This window comes from Dermacentor albipictus, chromosome 7 (assembly GCF_038994185.2).
Source record: "Dermacentor albipictus isolate Rhodes 1998 colony chromosome 7, USDA_Dalb.pri_finalv2, whole genome shotgun sequence".
Taxonomy (NCBI): domain Eukaryota; kingdom Metazoa; phylum Arthropoda; class Arachnida; order Ixodida; family Ixodidae; genus Dermacentor; species Dermacentor albipictus.
The window spans coordinates 123,789,213-123,805,514 of NC_091827.1; the positions used below are offsets into that span (position 1 = coordinate 123,789,213).

General features: G+C 46.8%; 1 protein-coding gene across 3 annotated transcripts in view; it reads right to left on the minus strand.

Moving 5' to 3' along the window:
* Window positions 1–16,302, minus strand: part of LOC139048144 (mitotic checkpoint serine/threonine-protein kinase BUB1-like) — a 373,386-nt gene that overhangs the window by 249,077 nt on the left and 108,007 nt on the right. For all 3 annotated transcript variants that reach the window (XM_070522664.1, XM_070522663.1, XM_070522665.1), the window contains exon 7: window positions 1,438–1,517. In XM_070522664.1, coding sequence (XP_070378765.1) covers window positions 1,438–1,517 — 80 coding nt within the window. The remainder of the gene's footprint in view (window positions 1–1,437; window positions 1,518–16,302) is intronic.

Here is a 16,302-nt window from a genome sequence, read left to right on the forward strand (position 1 = left end):
TTAAGTAGCGTTGAAGCAGAGTCTGATTATCGGGAGTAGATATGCGGCGGTAAAGGACACAATCGTCTGCGAAAAGGCGGATACAAGATATTGCATTAGGAAGATCATTAAAAAATATCAGAAAAAGGAGTGGTCCCAGCACCGATCCCTGGGGACACTAGAGATGACTGTAGTATTTTGCGATCTGTGGTTCCCTATTACTGTATATTGTGAGCGTTCGCGGAGAGAGCAGTCAATCCGTGACAAGATTAAAGGGTTAATGTGGGGCAGGACAGTTTTGCCATTAAACGCCGATGTGGAACGCAATCAAAGGCTTTGGAGAAGTCTAGGTAAATGACGTCAGTTTGAAAAGAAGAATCTAAGTTTAAGTGAAGGTCTGTGGTGAATTCGAAAAGCTTGGACTCGCAAGAATGGCCTGATCTAAAACCGTGCTGTTTCTCATAAAAGAAAGCGTTATTGTCGAGGTGTGATGCGATCTGCGAATATAAAATCTGCTCCAGTAGCTTGCATGGAATAGATGTTAATGAAATTGGGCGGTAATTAGAAGGATCGGATCGATTGTTTGCCTTAAATACTGGGGTTACTTTACTAGTTTTCCAATCATTTAGTATTTCGCCATTTGAAACAGACTGCTGAAAAATAATTTGCAAAATATGGCTAGAAATGCTCACGGTGCCCTTCAATATTTTGGCAGTTATGTTGTCTTGCCCAGGAGCGCTTGACAACTTAAGGTTGTCGACGAGTTTAGCGATACCTTCATGGGTTATAAAAACTGGCAGCATTTGGGAAAAACTAGTGGCAGGTATTGGGGGAATACGAAGTGCAGGTTCGTGGGTCAACACGGAGGAAAAATATGAATTCATGACAACTGCGCGCTCAATATCAGGGACATGTAAGCCATCATGGTTAACCAAAGAAATGTTTCGAGTACGACTTTTGCACGGGGTGACCAGATTCCAGAATTTTTGGGGGTTAACGTGCATAATGTTTTCAAGATCTTCGTGAAAAAATTTCTTTTTAGAACGTCGTAGTATGCTAATGTATTCTTGCAGTGTAATGTACTCTAACCAAATGAGCTACTATGGTGCGGTTTCCTCATCCACTTTCTTGGGTATTTATGTGTTACTACTACAACTAACCTTGCGAGTGTTAGCCAGCACCACCACTCACAAACCTTGGTGACGGATGTGAAACACCCTTTCTGCTGCAGGCGTCATGAGTATGTGATCTTTCTGGGTGAAGGCAACTGGTCCATAAACCCACACATGCTACCTAAGGCATCAATGTCGGTTAACCACCTTTCTTCTCATTCTCAAAAGACTGAGTAAGATTGTATTTTAATTGAATCTAGTCTCTGAATAATTAGGACAACACTAAACACCATGCCCCCCTAAAATACCACAATTCCAAACAGGTCAGAAAGCTGGGAGGTCTCACCATGGAAGTGGCTCACTGCCTTGCTCCTCCAAGACCTCAAAGCCCGGCTGGGCAGACACCAACTGCAGACGCTGCTTTGCCTGCACACAGCAGAGTGTCAGCTGAGGCAAGCCATCTCTGAAAACTGTTTATAAATCCACTAAACTTGGTACAGCCATCAACTTTTCAGACACCAAGACAACAAAAATGCACAAATGTGGAACGAACTCAGTAGCGTTGAACTTCTAAAAAGCCGTAAATTAGCACAAATATCTTTTCGTGTCCCTTTGCTCCAGCCTGGTGTAGAGCATTTATACTTGCTTGACTGGACCCCGGTATCATCCTTGATCTTATAATTAAGCCTTTGCCGTAATCAAAATGAGCATGTCACAGAATCTTTTTCCTCGTTTTCTCCAAACCTCATTTGTGCTGGAAAAAAAATGTGAGAAAAACGCAGTAACCAGGAAAATGTACGACCCGAAGTCACTAAGAAATTTAAGACTCATCTGTAGTTGACATCTGTGCAATTCAAAACGTTGCGCAAATCTTCGCAGTACGAGACACTGATCCACAGTAAAATACGCTTCCTGGACCATTGCAAGATTCTCGAAGTTATGAGATGCATGGACCGAACTTTCATCGCAATCACCCACCCCAAGAAGATGAGCCCCGGCAAAACGAACTCCTATTAGAGCCGAAATCGTATTAGTGACATCTTTTTAGTGATGTAACCCAGACATAACAGCCTGAGCGAACCGGTTCCAAAGTGAACCGTCAGCAGAATATGGGCGCTATAACGTAAAACTATTCCAAACGTTTCTATTCCAATTCTGCAATTAGCCCTCCGCGATTGGTGAGAAACTTTTTTGGGCCACCCCCACTTCGCCTGTCAGTCACGCGACGCCACGCAAACGGCGATAGCTCCCCATCTGATATGACGTGTACACTCTGATTATGCACGACTGGACTGAACAAAAGAAAAATAGTTATTTCTGATTTGACGTCTTTTCACCATTAGCCCTCGGCTATTGGTTGAAAGTTTTCGCGCTACAACCATTTCACCTGCCCATCACACGACGTCACAAAACGCGAAAACTCACCGTGTCGAAGTGACGTGTACGCTTTAAAGATGCATTAATATGCCGAATAAAACTGAATTTTTCTCTGAATAGCCACAGGCTGCCCCATTCCGAAAGGAATAAAAGATGGCTGCCGTCGATCGCTCAGGCACTGGCTACTCTCATCTGCCGGAGAGCATGGGTTTATTTGAGTACAATAAAGCTTTTTGAGTGCCCGTGTATTGTCTTCGAGCCCTTTCAGCACATTTACAACCTCGCTCAGCCAACTTTTCTTTGCTGAGGATCCTTTTTAGCAGAATTCTTAACCTTCCGTTGTATGCCATAATTTTCGACCAGCCACCGCAAGCTATGTAAGGGAAAACTGACCAATCGCAGACGCCGGCAACACCCTCTTCATCCGGTTCTCGATTTTCAGTGCACTGGCTCGGCCCCATCGAATCCCTCTCCACTTAAGTGTGCTCCTCACCTCTTGTCAGCCAATTAGATAAGGCAAGCCGCCCAGTGTAGGCAATGTTATTCGTTTTTAAAGCAAACAAAAGTGACCTCCTATAAACGAGGAGAGCACTTGATTGGTCTGTCTAACAACAGTGCAGGTCACCGCCCGATGCTTGCATCGGTGGTCAGGCAAATTTGACGTCAGGAGATTTGAATGAAAACATATTGGAATAGTTTTACGTTATTGGGCCCCACGACACTCGCCTCACTCCGCCTGCCGCTAGGAATGGCAGGCGCATTTGGTTTATCTCCTATGAAACACCAGCAGTACCCTTCCTACGGCAATATGCCCCATGCCCTGTGAAACAGGTAAGCTTATCGCAATGGAGTTGGTGACAATAGCTGCAAACGTGGCATGCGACAACCCACGAGGTATTAGAAAACAGTGCGAGCAGACGTTTTCAAGCGACACAGGCTGGCGAGCACAGCAGGAAAGCTGCTACAACAGCAGGTGACTGCTTTCATTTCATTTCATTTCATTTTATTTCCTTAAAGGCCCCATTGAAGGGGTATTACATAAGGGGTGGGTACATACACACATAAAGAAATTGAAGGCCATATTTTTATTACAGGGTAAGATAATTTGTTACGGTGTTTAAAAATGTGCTAGGACAGGTTATGACTGTGATTTCGTTGGAAAGGCCGTTCCAGTCTGTTGCTGCACGAAAAAAGAATGAAGACGAAAAAGTGACAGTGCGTGTACGTGGGCGCGCGACTTGTTGCGGGTGACCGGTGCGACTGGATATGCGTGCCGGGGGGAGAATGTATGGTGCTTTGCCAAGTGAGCTGTAAAAGAACTTGTGAAAAAGACAAAGACTAGCAATGTGGCGTCGAGATGCAAGCAATGATAAGCCAGATTCTGTTTTTAATGCCGATATACTGATGTTGTAGGAGTACTTAGAATGAATAAATCTTGTAGCTCGATTTTGAAGCGCGCCTAAACTTCGCACCCAAACTTGCACCTTTTCTTGTTTACATAGGATCTAGCGGCCAGAAAGCATATTGTGACTTACGAGTTTGTGCCATTGTGGACAAAAGGACGTTGTGAGATGAAGAGGAAGTTGAAGTGTCTCGACGTTCGGTAGATGGTGGTACCCCGACTACTGAGCTACAACCTCGTAACTGTAACATATTGTATATACATATATTTTATTCCTCCGTAACATTTTGGTGGACGTGCAGGGTACTCTCGCCACAAGCCGGCCCTGGATCTTCCCAGCGGGCGTCACATCGGTTCCGCTGTTATGGTTACTGACGCTGCCTCCGCTGCTGACACTGCCTCCACCGCTCGCACACCAGCGGAAGTGGCGCTAACCCAGCTAGGGAATATTCATCGGCACTGGCAAGTCAACATCAAAGACTGGCTGACATCGTATGAACTCTTCGGTAAGCACAACAAGTGGGACGCCACACTTTTGCTGGCCAACGTGGTCTTTTACTTGGGAGGAACCGCGAAGGTATGGTTCGAGACACATGAAGCCGACATTAGAAGCTAGGACTCCTGTAAGGAAAAGCTACGCGATCTTTTCGGAAGACCTGTGGGACATCAAATGGAGGCCACGTAAGAGCTAGCGTCTCGTGCCCAGACATCAACTGAATCGTACGTCGCATATATTCAAGACATTCTGGCTCTCTCCCGTAAAGTGGACACGGACATGCTGGAGGCCGATAAGGTTGGACACATATTGAAGGGCATCGCAGACTATGCGTTTAACTTCCTGCTTTGTAGGAACTGCTCATCGGTTCAGTCCATCATTAAGGAATGCCGGAATTTTGAGCAAGCAAAGAGCAAACGCATCGTAAAACGCTTCGATCGACTTCCGAATACGGCTGCCACTTCCTCTTACAACGACCCTTTGGTGTCACATTACAACCTTCCGGCGTCACATCCGCCTACAACACCAAGCTTGACACAGGTCATCCGTCGCGAACATGAGGCTATGGCTCCAAGTTCTCACTGCCCCCATAACGCATGAGAACATGACCATCTTGCTCATTCAAGCTGCTGTCCACCAAGAAATTGCAAACATGGACATCCAGTCTGCCGTCCGCCCATGTCCGACCCCTACCACTCCTGTAATTGCCTCTGCTGCACCTCGACAGTCGTTCTCAAATCGCTATTGAAACCCCTCTGAGTGGCGAACACTGGATGACAGGCCAATATGCTTTACTTGCTCTCGGATCGGTCACATCTCCCGCCACTGCCGTAGTAGCCACTGGTACTTCTCGCCTCGACCATATGCCATACCTGCCAACCTGGCGAGATCAAAAAAAATTGGGAGACTTTTATTCGCGCCAGGGGGGGGGGGGGGGAGGCATCCACTGTTTCAGCTTCCGGTGGTACCGGGGGGTGTTGTGCTCAAACTTTCAGGCAGTGTTAGATGAGTCCTTTTGCAGGACCTTGCAGTAGCAGACTTTGTTCACTTCAAAAATTTGTCGGAGTAGCTTTGCTACAAAACATGGTCCAGACTGACGGCCCTTCACTAGCAGCAGGTGTTGGAGGCTTGTGTTGCACATTGATGAGCGGAACTCAGTCCGTTTTTCACGCCGTGTTAAAAATCCTCTCGCACTCTGCGTTGCTATGCGGTATCATGAGTAAATACAGCATCACCTTAACTCATCTTCGTCTAAAGAGTCTTCGGCAGATTCACTGGAATATCGGGGCAGCAGCTGAGGAAAACTCTGAATAAAGAAACGAAGACTTGAGAGCGATGCCTGCGAAATAAATTGCATGTTGGCCACCTCCGCATTCTTCAGAGTTGGGTTTCAGAGTTGCGTCCACATCCATAACACTTCGCCTCCCCGCATTTCGGAAATATTTTCCGTACTGCTTGATCGAACCTTGTTGAAATTTTTGTTGATGATGTACCCGTTCAAGCACTCATCGATACTGGCGCTCAGGTGTCAGTTATGCGACCAGATCTTTGTAGCCGTCTCCGTAAAGTCCTGACACCTGCCGAGTAGCCTGCCGTGCCAGTACAACAGCTGTGATGGGAATGTGCACCTCCTGTGTTACCATTGCCGGCCGTGCAGTGTTAGTCCTGTTCACCGTACTGGCCGAGTGTCCCCACAAAGTGATTCTTGGAATCAACCTTCCGAGTGCCCATTCAGCACTTATTGACTGTGCAACCGGCACCCTTTGCCTTGAACTTGAACTTGCCTTGAAATGAAAGAATCAGTCCTGTCTAACGGCCGCAAACTGAAAGGCACAAATTATAGCGCGAGCGAAGATTTTTCACCCGCAGTTCGGAACGCCCGAAAACATCTTATCGCCTATGACAAAAGTCAATCTATGCCTTTTTCCACGCAATTCAAAACGCTCGTTATGGGTTCCCAGCGCTATGAATATGACGATTTGACGAAATCAGTTAAAAATATTCAGTAGCAATCATTGCACAAAATTCGTGCAGTTAATAACCGCCCTTCCGCCACTAAGAAAAACCTTTCCCTATCTGTTGTTCACACTAATGCCCGCAGTTTTATTCCCAAACGTGACGCAATATCAAATCTCGTGACGTCATCTAACTTGCTAGTTCTAACGGAAACGTGGCTCACAAGTGAAATTAGGGACGATGAAGTAGTCCAAGACTTGCCAAACTTCGATGTTTATCGCTGCGACCGTCAAGGGGCACGCGGGGGTGGCGTTCTTATTGCTTGTAGTCGTGAATTATCCTGTACACAAATTATTATTTCTTCCAACTTAGAAATACTATGGCTTCTTTTTCCCTCTTCCTCTCGATATTTCCTTCTAGGTGTGTGCTACAGGCCACCTACCAGTAATCCAAATTTCTCACTTAAGGAGAACTTAACAGTACTTGATGCCAGATTACAGTAAGCCATCGTAACGCTCATATCCTTCCGTTCGGTGATTTCAACTTTCCCATTATTGATTGGAATAACCTAACTTCCACAATAAATAACACAGAGGCAAACGATTTCATTCACATCTGTTTGAATTTTAACTTAACACAGCTTATCTCAGAGCCGACACGCGTAACGCGCGACTGCGCAAACATTTTGGACCTTATATTTACTGACCATCCAGAATCATTATCATCAGTTACCTACCTTCGTCCTATCAGCGACCACAGTGTGATTCATGCCACATTTGACTTTGCCCCAGCACCCTGTGTTCTTTCCAGCAAAACTATCAACCTGTACGAAAAAGCAAATTTTGAAGCTATAAATGAAGAATTATGCACTTTTTTTGCAGACTTTAAAACCTCATTCAATGAACGATCTGTTCAAGACAACTGGGATCTGTTTAGAAATAAAATGAATGAACTAGCAAACAAGTATATTCTGAAACTAACATTCCGTGCGAATCATCAGAACCCCTGGTTCAATAACAATTTAAAGAGGTTGGAAAATAAGAAAAAAAGACTTTCGTAGTGCCAAGCTGAAACCAAGCCCAACTTCATGGGATAAATATTACGCCGCTGAGAGTGAATACTTACGTGCTATTCGCAATGTCAAACGGTCTTTTTTCAATAATGACTTGCCTAAAATTTTAACAGACAACCCCAAGAAATTTTGGAAAGTTATCAACCCAACAGGGGCGCAGCCAGGGGGGGGGGGGGCTTATGGGGCTTCAGCCCCCCCCGAAATTTTTTTCGTGCTGTCATGTGCCGCCGACCAAAACAACTCCCGGCGCCAGAAATCATGCTCGATTTTGTCTAGAATGTCCTTAATCACGCTCGAAAAGACATTTTAGCGCGAACATTGCTAAATCGGGCTGGATTTCGGGGCAACGCCCATGCATCGGGAGTCACATATCGTAACGCAAGGAGCCCCGCCAGGCACAAAATTTCAAGGGCGTTTTGAAGGCGAGCGGGCTCGTCTCGGCATCTCGCGGAGGCCGCGGAATCTACGGAGCGCTTGGACTTCATTCAATTCTGAAACTTTGTGGGTATAAAGTTCTCATAACATTTTGATGCGAAAGGTCCATTGACATTTTCAAAGTCGTGCTTTAGATTTTCAATTCCCGAACTTTTTGGGTTTAATGCTGTTGTAAACATTTGACGCCAAAGGTGCATCGACTTTTCTAAAGTAGTACATCGGGCCATACAACGAGACAAGCCAAATCAACATACTATCAGACAAGTTGACAAAGCACGCAGCGAGGAACGATGAGACAAAGCGTTGTGGTGGTTCATTTGTGCCCTCAGGTCACAGAAAAGAATATAAACATTTTTTTCACCTGTGCCAAAGCATCCATGTCAAGACACTAAAGCCACCATTGTAACTAAATTCTTATTTATTTTTTTACCTAGACTTTTATTCGCGAGGATATATTGAGCCTCCTTCTCATTTCTTTTTCTTTTTTTTTTTCGCAACCCGCGGACTGCCGATCCAGCCAGAGCGCATGCGTTTTTCTCGTGCTGCATCGATAGCCGCGCGGCCCACTTGGATGCGCGTTTGTTTTTCTCTGGCCGACTGCATTTTCGTATAGCAGAGTTTTGGACGCTTTCTGGCTAGCAGACGAGAAAAAGAAACAATGCATAGTCGCTCGCCGGCAGCACTGCGGGGACTCGATGGATTGCAACGCGTTCGCTTGAGTGCAACCTCTCCGGAAAATTTTGTCTCGCCGGTGTAGGATTACGAGCAGTACGCGTATGGTTTTCTGTGGACCAAGCGTCACACGTTTTCTTCGATATTCCTTCGGTAGCCACACTAGGGTGCCCATAGTAGGCATTCGATTGTAGCCAACATGCTTTCCTTTGCGTTATTCTATTTCGCCGCCCCCCGCCCACAAAAAAAAAAGAAGACATTGTTGCGGCGCAGTGAATTTTCGCATGGTGAAAGTTCGATTTTGTTGCTTCTTTTGCGGAAAGTAATGGGCGACGGGACGCTTCAGTTGCCGGATACTATTTTATTATTGCGATAGCAGCTCTATGAAGAATCCAGGCGCATTCCTGTCGTTGCCCTCATGTTCCGTATAAATAACGGCCAAGGGCGATAACATCGTGACCGCGCGCCGCATGCTCTATGTGCGAGTGAAAGCGTGCGGGCGGGAAGGGGAGGGGGTGAGCCGACGATGGTGGCTGAGTCTTGTGTGCGCAAGGGAGAAAAGCGGGGAGAAAGCGCGCCGCCTTCCGTCGCCCGCGATACATTTTGGGAGTGGAGGAAGGGGGGGGGGGGGGGGGTCCTGTGATCTGTGAATCTGTGGTTGCGCAACCTGTTTATTTGCCTTGTTTGACGCATTATATACAGTGACTTTTTCTTAGGTACGTAGATTTATTGGTGACTTCTGCGCATATTTAAATATCTTGTTGCGAGGTTTTGTGCATATGCGCAGTGAACATTGTTTCCAGTGACAATTTTTTGCCTTGTATCAAGCTGTATCTTCACATCTGCATATTCCATTGTATCTTCGCATTTCTGATGTACGAAGGCGAGTCAAATGAATGTGAGACAACCCGCCCCGTGCAATAATGGTTCGGTTCATTATTTTCGAGGCATGCGCGTAGCACATACGCATCTCATGTACAAGTGACATGCAGAGGTGAGGTTAAATGTTCTTTAATGCTCTCATACACGGGGTTGAACATGGTTGCGTGACATAATAGACATTTCAAAAGTTGAACAGCTTGGTGTCGTGAGGTTTTTGACAAATGAAGATGTTTCCCAAAAAGAAATTATTCGCCGTATGGCTGCCGTATGCGTTGAACGTTGCGTGTCATAGGCCACTGTGAAGCGTTGTAGCAAACTGTTCAAAGAAGCACATGAAAGTTACAAAGACGATCCATGGCCGGGCCAAAGCCACCGTGCAATCACCGCCAACACAACTGAAAAGGCCGTGGTTGCTCAGTGGCTATGGTGTTCGGCTGCTGAGCACGAGGTCGGGGGAATAGAATCCCGCTCACGGCGGCTGCATTTCGATGGAGGCGAAATGCGAAATATATATATATATATATATATATATATATATATATATATATATATATATATATATATTGATCCCTCGACTAATTTTACAAGGAGCAGGCTGAGCTGCAAAGTGAGCCCCCCCCGAACGAAATTTCTGGCTACGCCACTGCAACCCAAGTAACACACGCACTGTAACTCTTGTTGATGATATGGGTGAAATCATGCCTGAAACTGAGTGCGCACTCATATTTAAAACGCATTTTTGTGAGTATTTTCTAATGATAATAACGTTCCATTGACTAATGTCCCCTGCAACATAGCTTCTAGCATGCCGAGCGTGGTGTTTTGTCCTGATGGTGTTTTGCGCATAATTGAAAACCTTAAACTTTCATTCTGAGCAGGTATAGATGGTATAAACTCTAAACTGCTAAAAAATACAAAATATATTTCTTCATCATTTCTGTCTTATATTCTCGCAGTCACTTTCTACGGGTTCCATGCCTCACGACTGGAAGGTGGGGAAGGTCATTCCCATCAACAAGTCTGGTAATAAGAACACACCGCTAAATTACTGACCCATCTCTCTAACTAGCCTTCCTTGAAAAATCATGGAACACGTCATCTACTCCCCGATCATAAATCATTTGGACGCGAATCAATTTTTTCATTCAGCACAGCATGGGTTCCGCAAGGGTTTCTCTACCAAAACGCAACTAGCTTTGTTTCTACGCGACTTACATGTAAACCTTGACTCTAACCAACAAACTGACGCTATTTTTCTGGACTATGAAAAGGCCTTTGACAAAGTTTCTTACCGCCACTTACTACTAAAGCTTTCTTCTTTGAACATGCACCGTGACGTAGTCAAATGGCTCGAAGCATTCCTTACTGATCGCTACCAATTCGTTTCTGTAAATGACAAATCATCCACTCTTCTTCATCTAACTTCTGGAGTCCCTCAGGGATCAGTTCTCGGCCCTCTTCTTTTTTTAATTTATATTAATGATTTACCCCAACACGTATCTTGTAAGATACGAATTTTCGCCGATGACTGTGTGATTTACCATCAAGTTTCTAATGCTACTGACGAAAACACCTTACAATAAAGTCTTAACGTGCAGTCTTGGAGTGAAAACTGGCTGATGACTCTTAGTCCCAACAAATGTAAACATATATCTTTTACCCACCGCCGTAACCCTTTTCCTGTCCTCTTATACAATAGTAAACGTTCCCTTAGAATCAGTAGAATCATTTAAGTACTTGGGCGTCACACTTTCTCGTGATCTCAGTTGGGGTACGCATATTTCCAACATACTTTCATCAGCTAACCGAACTCTTGGCTTCATGAGACGACACTTGCATGACGCCTCGCAGAACGTAAAACTCCTAGCTTTCAAATCCCTTATCATAGCGAAAGTTCAATATGCATCACCCATCTGGAACCCATATCAAGTCTATCTAGTTAATGAGCTCGAGTCCTTTCAAAACAGTGTTGTCAGATACATCCATTCATCCTACTCATACGACGTAAGCGTATCATCCTTAAGAGCAAAATCTGATCTACAGCCCCTTGAACGTCGCTACGCTACTGCCAGCCTTTGCCTCTTTCATAAGTTCTTTTACAGTTCCTTATTTCACGAGCCATATATCACACCACCCGCACGGATATCGCTACGAACTAGGCACCCATTACAAGTCTTACGCCCACGCTCCCACACAACTACTTTTTCCTCGTCTTTTTTTTCCCGCACAGCATCAGATTGGAACGCCCTTCCCCACCACGTAGCTGCAATCACTTGCCCGACATCGTTTTTCGAAAATGTGTCCTTGTTAACTAATCAATAACCTGCTTTTTCACATGTTATTCTTTGTTTTTATGCACTTGCGAAAATTTTTTCTGTATACCTCTGTTTACATTTGCGTTATCAACTGTACCCACCCCTTATGTAATACCCCTAGCAAAGGGGTCTTTAAGGAAATAAAACTGAACTGAACTTCCCCATTACTCTCCCGACCCGACCGACAACCACAAGTCCCAACTTCGTTCTAGTGAATTTGTTCGATTGCAACCTGATGCTGCGACTTACGTCCTCCTGTCGCCTTCTCCACCACTTCGAGATGGTCCTTACGTGGTGTCCCCACTTTGCGACGTCGTCCTGGCCCGTCAAATAGCGCTACCAAGCTCAATTGTAACTCTCGTCAACAATCGAGCGTGGCTTCCTCTGAACTTTGGTTCGTGCCTGCAAGTGCTTCCTGAGGGTGTATCTCTCGCTGTGCTGCCCCTTTGGAAGACTGTGGAGTAGCTGCTCTTACGGCCGAACCACGGTTCGACACTGCAGCCGCTTCTGCCTCTCCTACTTCACGCAACGACAAGTTTACACCAATGATAGCTACTGATTTACGACGTGCTTACGCCGACGCTCCTTGCCGCATTCCGGTGTCCTATGAAGACAGCTTTGATTTTGGCAATCGCCCGCTAGTTCGAACCCGTGTCGTCACCCATCCAATCCACACTGGTCACGCTCCTCCTATACACCGGCAGCCCTACCGTGTGTCTGTGGCTGAACGCCAGGCGATCCAAACGGAAGTGGACCAAATGCTCTCCAAAGATATCGAGCCTTTCTGCAGTTCGTGGGCTTCACCTGTCATTCTAGTTAAGAAAAAGGAAAACACCTGGAGAATTTGTATCAATTACTGTCACCTTAATAAGATTACCAAAAAGGATGTGTATCCACTTCCGCACATTGATGACGCGCTGGACTGCTTACACAGTGCCAGTTATTTTTTGTTGATCGATTTGCGCTCTGGCTGCTGGCAAATCTTTAAGGATAAACGAGATCGCGAAAAGACCGCCTTTATCACCCCAGATGGTCTCTACCAATTTAACGTGATGCCTTTCGGACGGTGAAATGCCCTTGCTACTTCGCGCGCATGACTGACTCTCTTCTGCGTGGATTGAAATAGACCACATGCCTCTTCTGCCTTGATGACGTCATTGTTTTTTCACCGACATTTAAGAGCAACCTCCACTGCTTCGCAGCTATCCTTGCTGTTTTCCGATGAGCTGGCCTAGAACTCAATTATGCAAAATGCTATTTCAACCACCGCCAAATAAGAGTACAGTCGCCAACTGATTTTCCGGACTCCAAAAATTCGGACATGCCCGATTATTCCGTCAGCTTCGCGGCACCGCCATTCTCCCCATAGACCAAATGTATAACAACTGCTGAAAGTTCGGACACCTTGCAACCTCTCGTCTGAATTTTCGGACACTCCTTGACCCAACTCGGTCGAGAGCACCATGCACCGACTCTGACCGGTGCATGGTTCGACTTGCTGAATGACATTTTTGTTTTGAACGGAGCCTCCTTGCTGCCCCACGAAGTGGCGCTACTGGGAATCCCCGCTCATCATCATCGTTGCTGCCAGGTTCAATAGAGTAGTAAGCCATGTCAAGACAATCCAGCAGCTGATTTGTTTCTTCGCGCAAGACGCTACGAGCAGGCCGCATTTTTCGTTTGTGTGACTGGTGTCGGCATGGTGGTGCTTGCTTTGTGTGCTGTGTCGAGGTTTCGGTGATCCAACGCGGCATACGTAAACATTGCGTCAAGTGTCTAATGGCGCCGACAGTGCCCGCGCAGACTGCGCTGGGGAATGCCGGCAAGCGGGTACCGGGAGGCCTAGGATTTGTCGCCTTCCGATGTGCTCCCTACTGACGCAGAAAATGTTCTGCCGAGACCTGCGCAGTGGTTGCATTGCGATTCCGGACACCGTCTCATTTGACAGTTTCATAGGTGCTGACACTGCTGTATTGACATGCGCAGAACTCGACGACAGCAACATCATTCGTCAGGTTTCTGCTGCACCGCCGAACGATGATCGAGTCGCAAGATGACGCACCATGTGCTACGCTGCCATCGCACGCGGAGCGTATACAAGCAGTGACTGTGCTTTCAGCCGCCTATAGTGACCGTAGACCCTCTCCAAGATTCAGGCTTATCTGCACGTAAAGGGAACAGCGTGCAACGGCGCATTCACGATTTCTTCAAGCCTACTGCCAAGCCCGAATAAGTGCGTGGAAATAAAGGATTTCATTTTTTCTTTCTTAATCTGCTTTTTCGGACACCTGTTTATTCGGACATTTCCGCAGTCCCCGTGAGGTCCGAATAAATGTTCGGCGACTGTACTTGGTCACTTGGTTGACACTGCAGGCGTCCAGCCTCATCCTGATAAAGTGTGTGCCATTGGTGAGTTCCCACTCGCATTCTTCTACCGATGTCCGAAGTTTCCTAGGGCTGTGTTCCTATTTTCGGCGATTTATCCAGAACTTTGCCAAAATTGCTCATCCTCTCACAGACCTCCTCAAAAGGGACCGCCACTTTTCGTTGGGGACCCGACCAGGCTGCAGCATTTTCAACGCTTATCGGTCGCCTTATCAATCCACCCGTGTTGGGTCATTTTGATCTGCATGCTTACACAGAAGTTTGCACTGATGCAAGCGGCCATGGCATTGGTGCTATCTTGTCCCAACAACAGCGGGACATCAATCACGTGATCACGTATACTGGCCGTCTTCGGTCAGCACCAGAGCGCAACTACTCCATAACAGAATGTGAATGCTTGGCCCCTGTTTGGTCCCTTGCTAAGTTCCACCCTTACTTGTTCGGTCAGCATTTCACCGTCGTGACAGATCATCATGCGTTATGTTGGCTACCCACACTCAGGGGTCCGACAGGCTGTCTCGGCCGCTGGGCTTTGCGCCTGCAAGAGTACACCTTTTCCGTGTTCTACAAATCTGGGCGGCTACATAAGGACGCCGACTGCCTCTGCCGCTATCCTGTCAAACCTCCCGATGGCACTGAAACCGATACAGATACCTGCTTTTTGTCAATCTCCGACTTCTCCCGCATCGCCGACGAGCAGCGTTGTAACCCATATTCGCGATCCATCATTGAACGCCTTACCTCGGAGCAACAGGACATTTCCCTCCGTATGTTTGTTCTGCAGGACGGGACCTTATACCGACACAATATGAGTCCACATGGTGTTGAACTGCCGTTGTTCCCCAGCACCTGCAGTCGACGATTCTCTCGCAGTTGCACGATGCGCCCACCGCTGGTCATTTGGGTGTCTCCCATACGTATGACCTTGTCCGCAGGCGATTTTTCTGGCCTGGGCTATATCACTCTGTTCGAAGTTACGTCGCAGCCTGCGAACCTTGCCAACGCCGCAAGAAGCCTCCATTGTCTTCTGCTGGGCACCTTCAGCCTATAGATATCCCCAGTGAGCCATTTTACCGCGTTAGTCTGGACCTCCTTGGCCCATTTCCAACTTCATCCTCGGGCAACAAGTGAGTGGCCCTTGCGACAGACTATACCAGGCGTTATGCCATAATGCGGGCCCTCCCTACGAGCTGCGCAACTGATGTGGCTGATTTTCTCCTTCATGAGGTGATCCTACACCATGGTGCCCGTCAGCTACTCACTGATAGGGGCTGCTGTTTTCTTTTTAAGATTGTCGATGACCTTCTTCGCTCTTGCTCCACAAGTTCACGACGGCCTACCACCCACAGACGAACAGACTTACCGAACGTCTCAACCGTACACTAACGGACATGCTTTCCATGTATGTGTCCGATGATCACTGGGTTTGGGACTGCACCTTATACCTTTCGTGACGTTTGCGTACAATTCGTAGTGTCACGATATTACTGGTTATTCTCCGTTCTATCTACTATATGGCCGTGACCCACTCCTGCCTCCCGACTTGCTGCTCCCTTCCAATACCACCACTACCACGTTCTATACTCACAACACCATTGTTCGTGCCGCCACAGCACGTCGCCTTGCCCGTGACCGTCTTCTGGCATCTCAGACTAGCCAAAAGCACCGTTACGACAGTTGTCGTCAGGATGTTAATTTCAGCACTGGGTCACTTGTCCTGCTTTCGTTACCCTCCCTTCGTGGCAGCCTTTGCGAAAAACTGTTGCCGCAATATGTCGGGCCCTACCACGTTCTTCGCCAAGTCGCCAGCCTCACATATAAGATATCACCTGTGACTTCAACGTCTTCTACCCCACCAAGAACTGATATCGTGCACATTTCGCGACTAAAGCCCTATAACTCGCACACTGATTTGACACCCTAGAAAGTATCGAGACGATGCCTCTGCCGCTGGGGGTTACTGTCACGTACGAGTTTGTGCCGCTGTGGACGAAAGGACGTTGTGAGGTGAAGAGGAAGTTGAAGTGTCTCGACGATCGGTAGATGGTGGTACCCTGACTATTGAGCTACAACTTCGTGACTGTATATATTGTAAATACATATATTTTATTCCCCTATAACAATATGATCCCAATTTGGAGATGCACTGAACTTTAGTGCCAAAAGACGAGCGCTTTTTCAGGAACATACCAATCAGCAAGAAAGAAGCGTAACCGTAC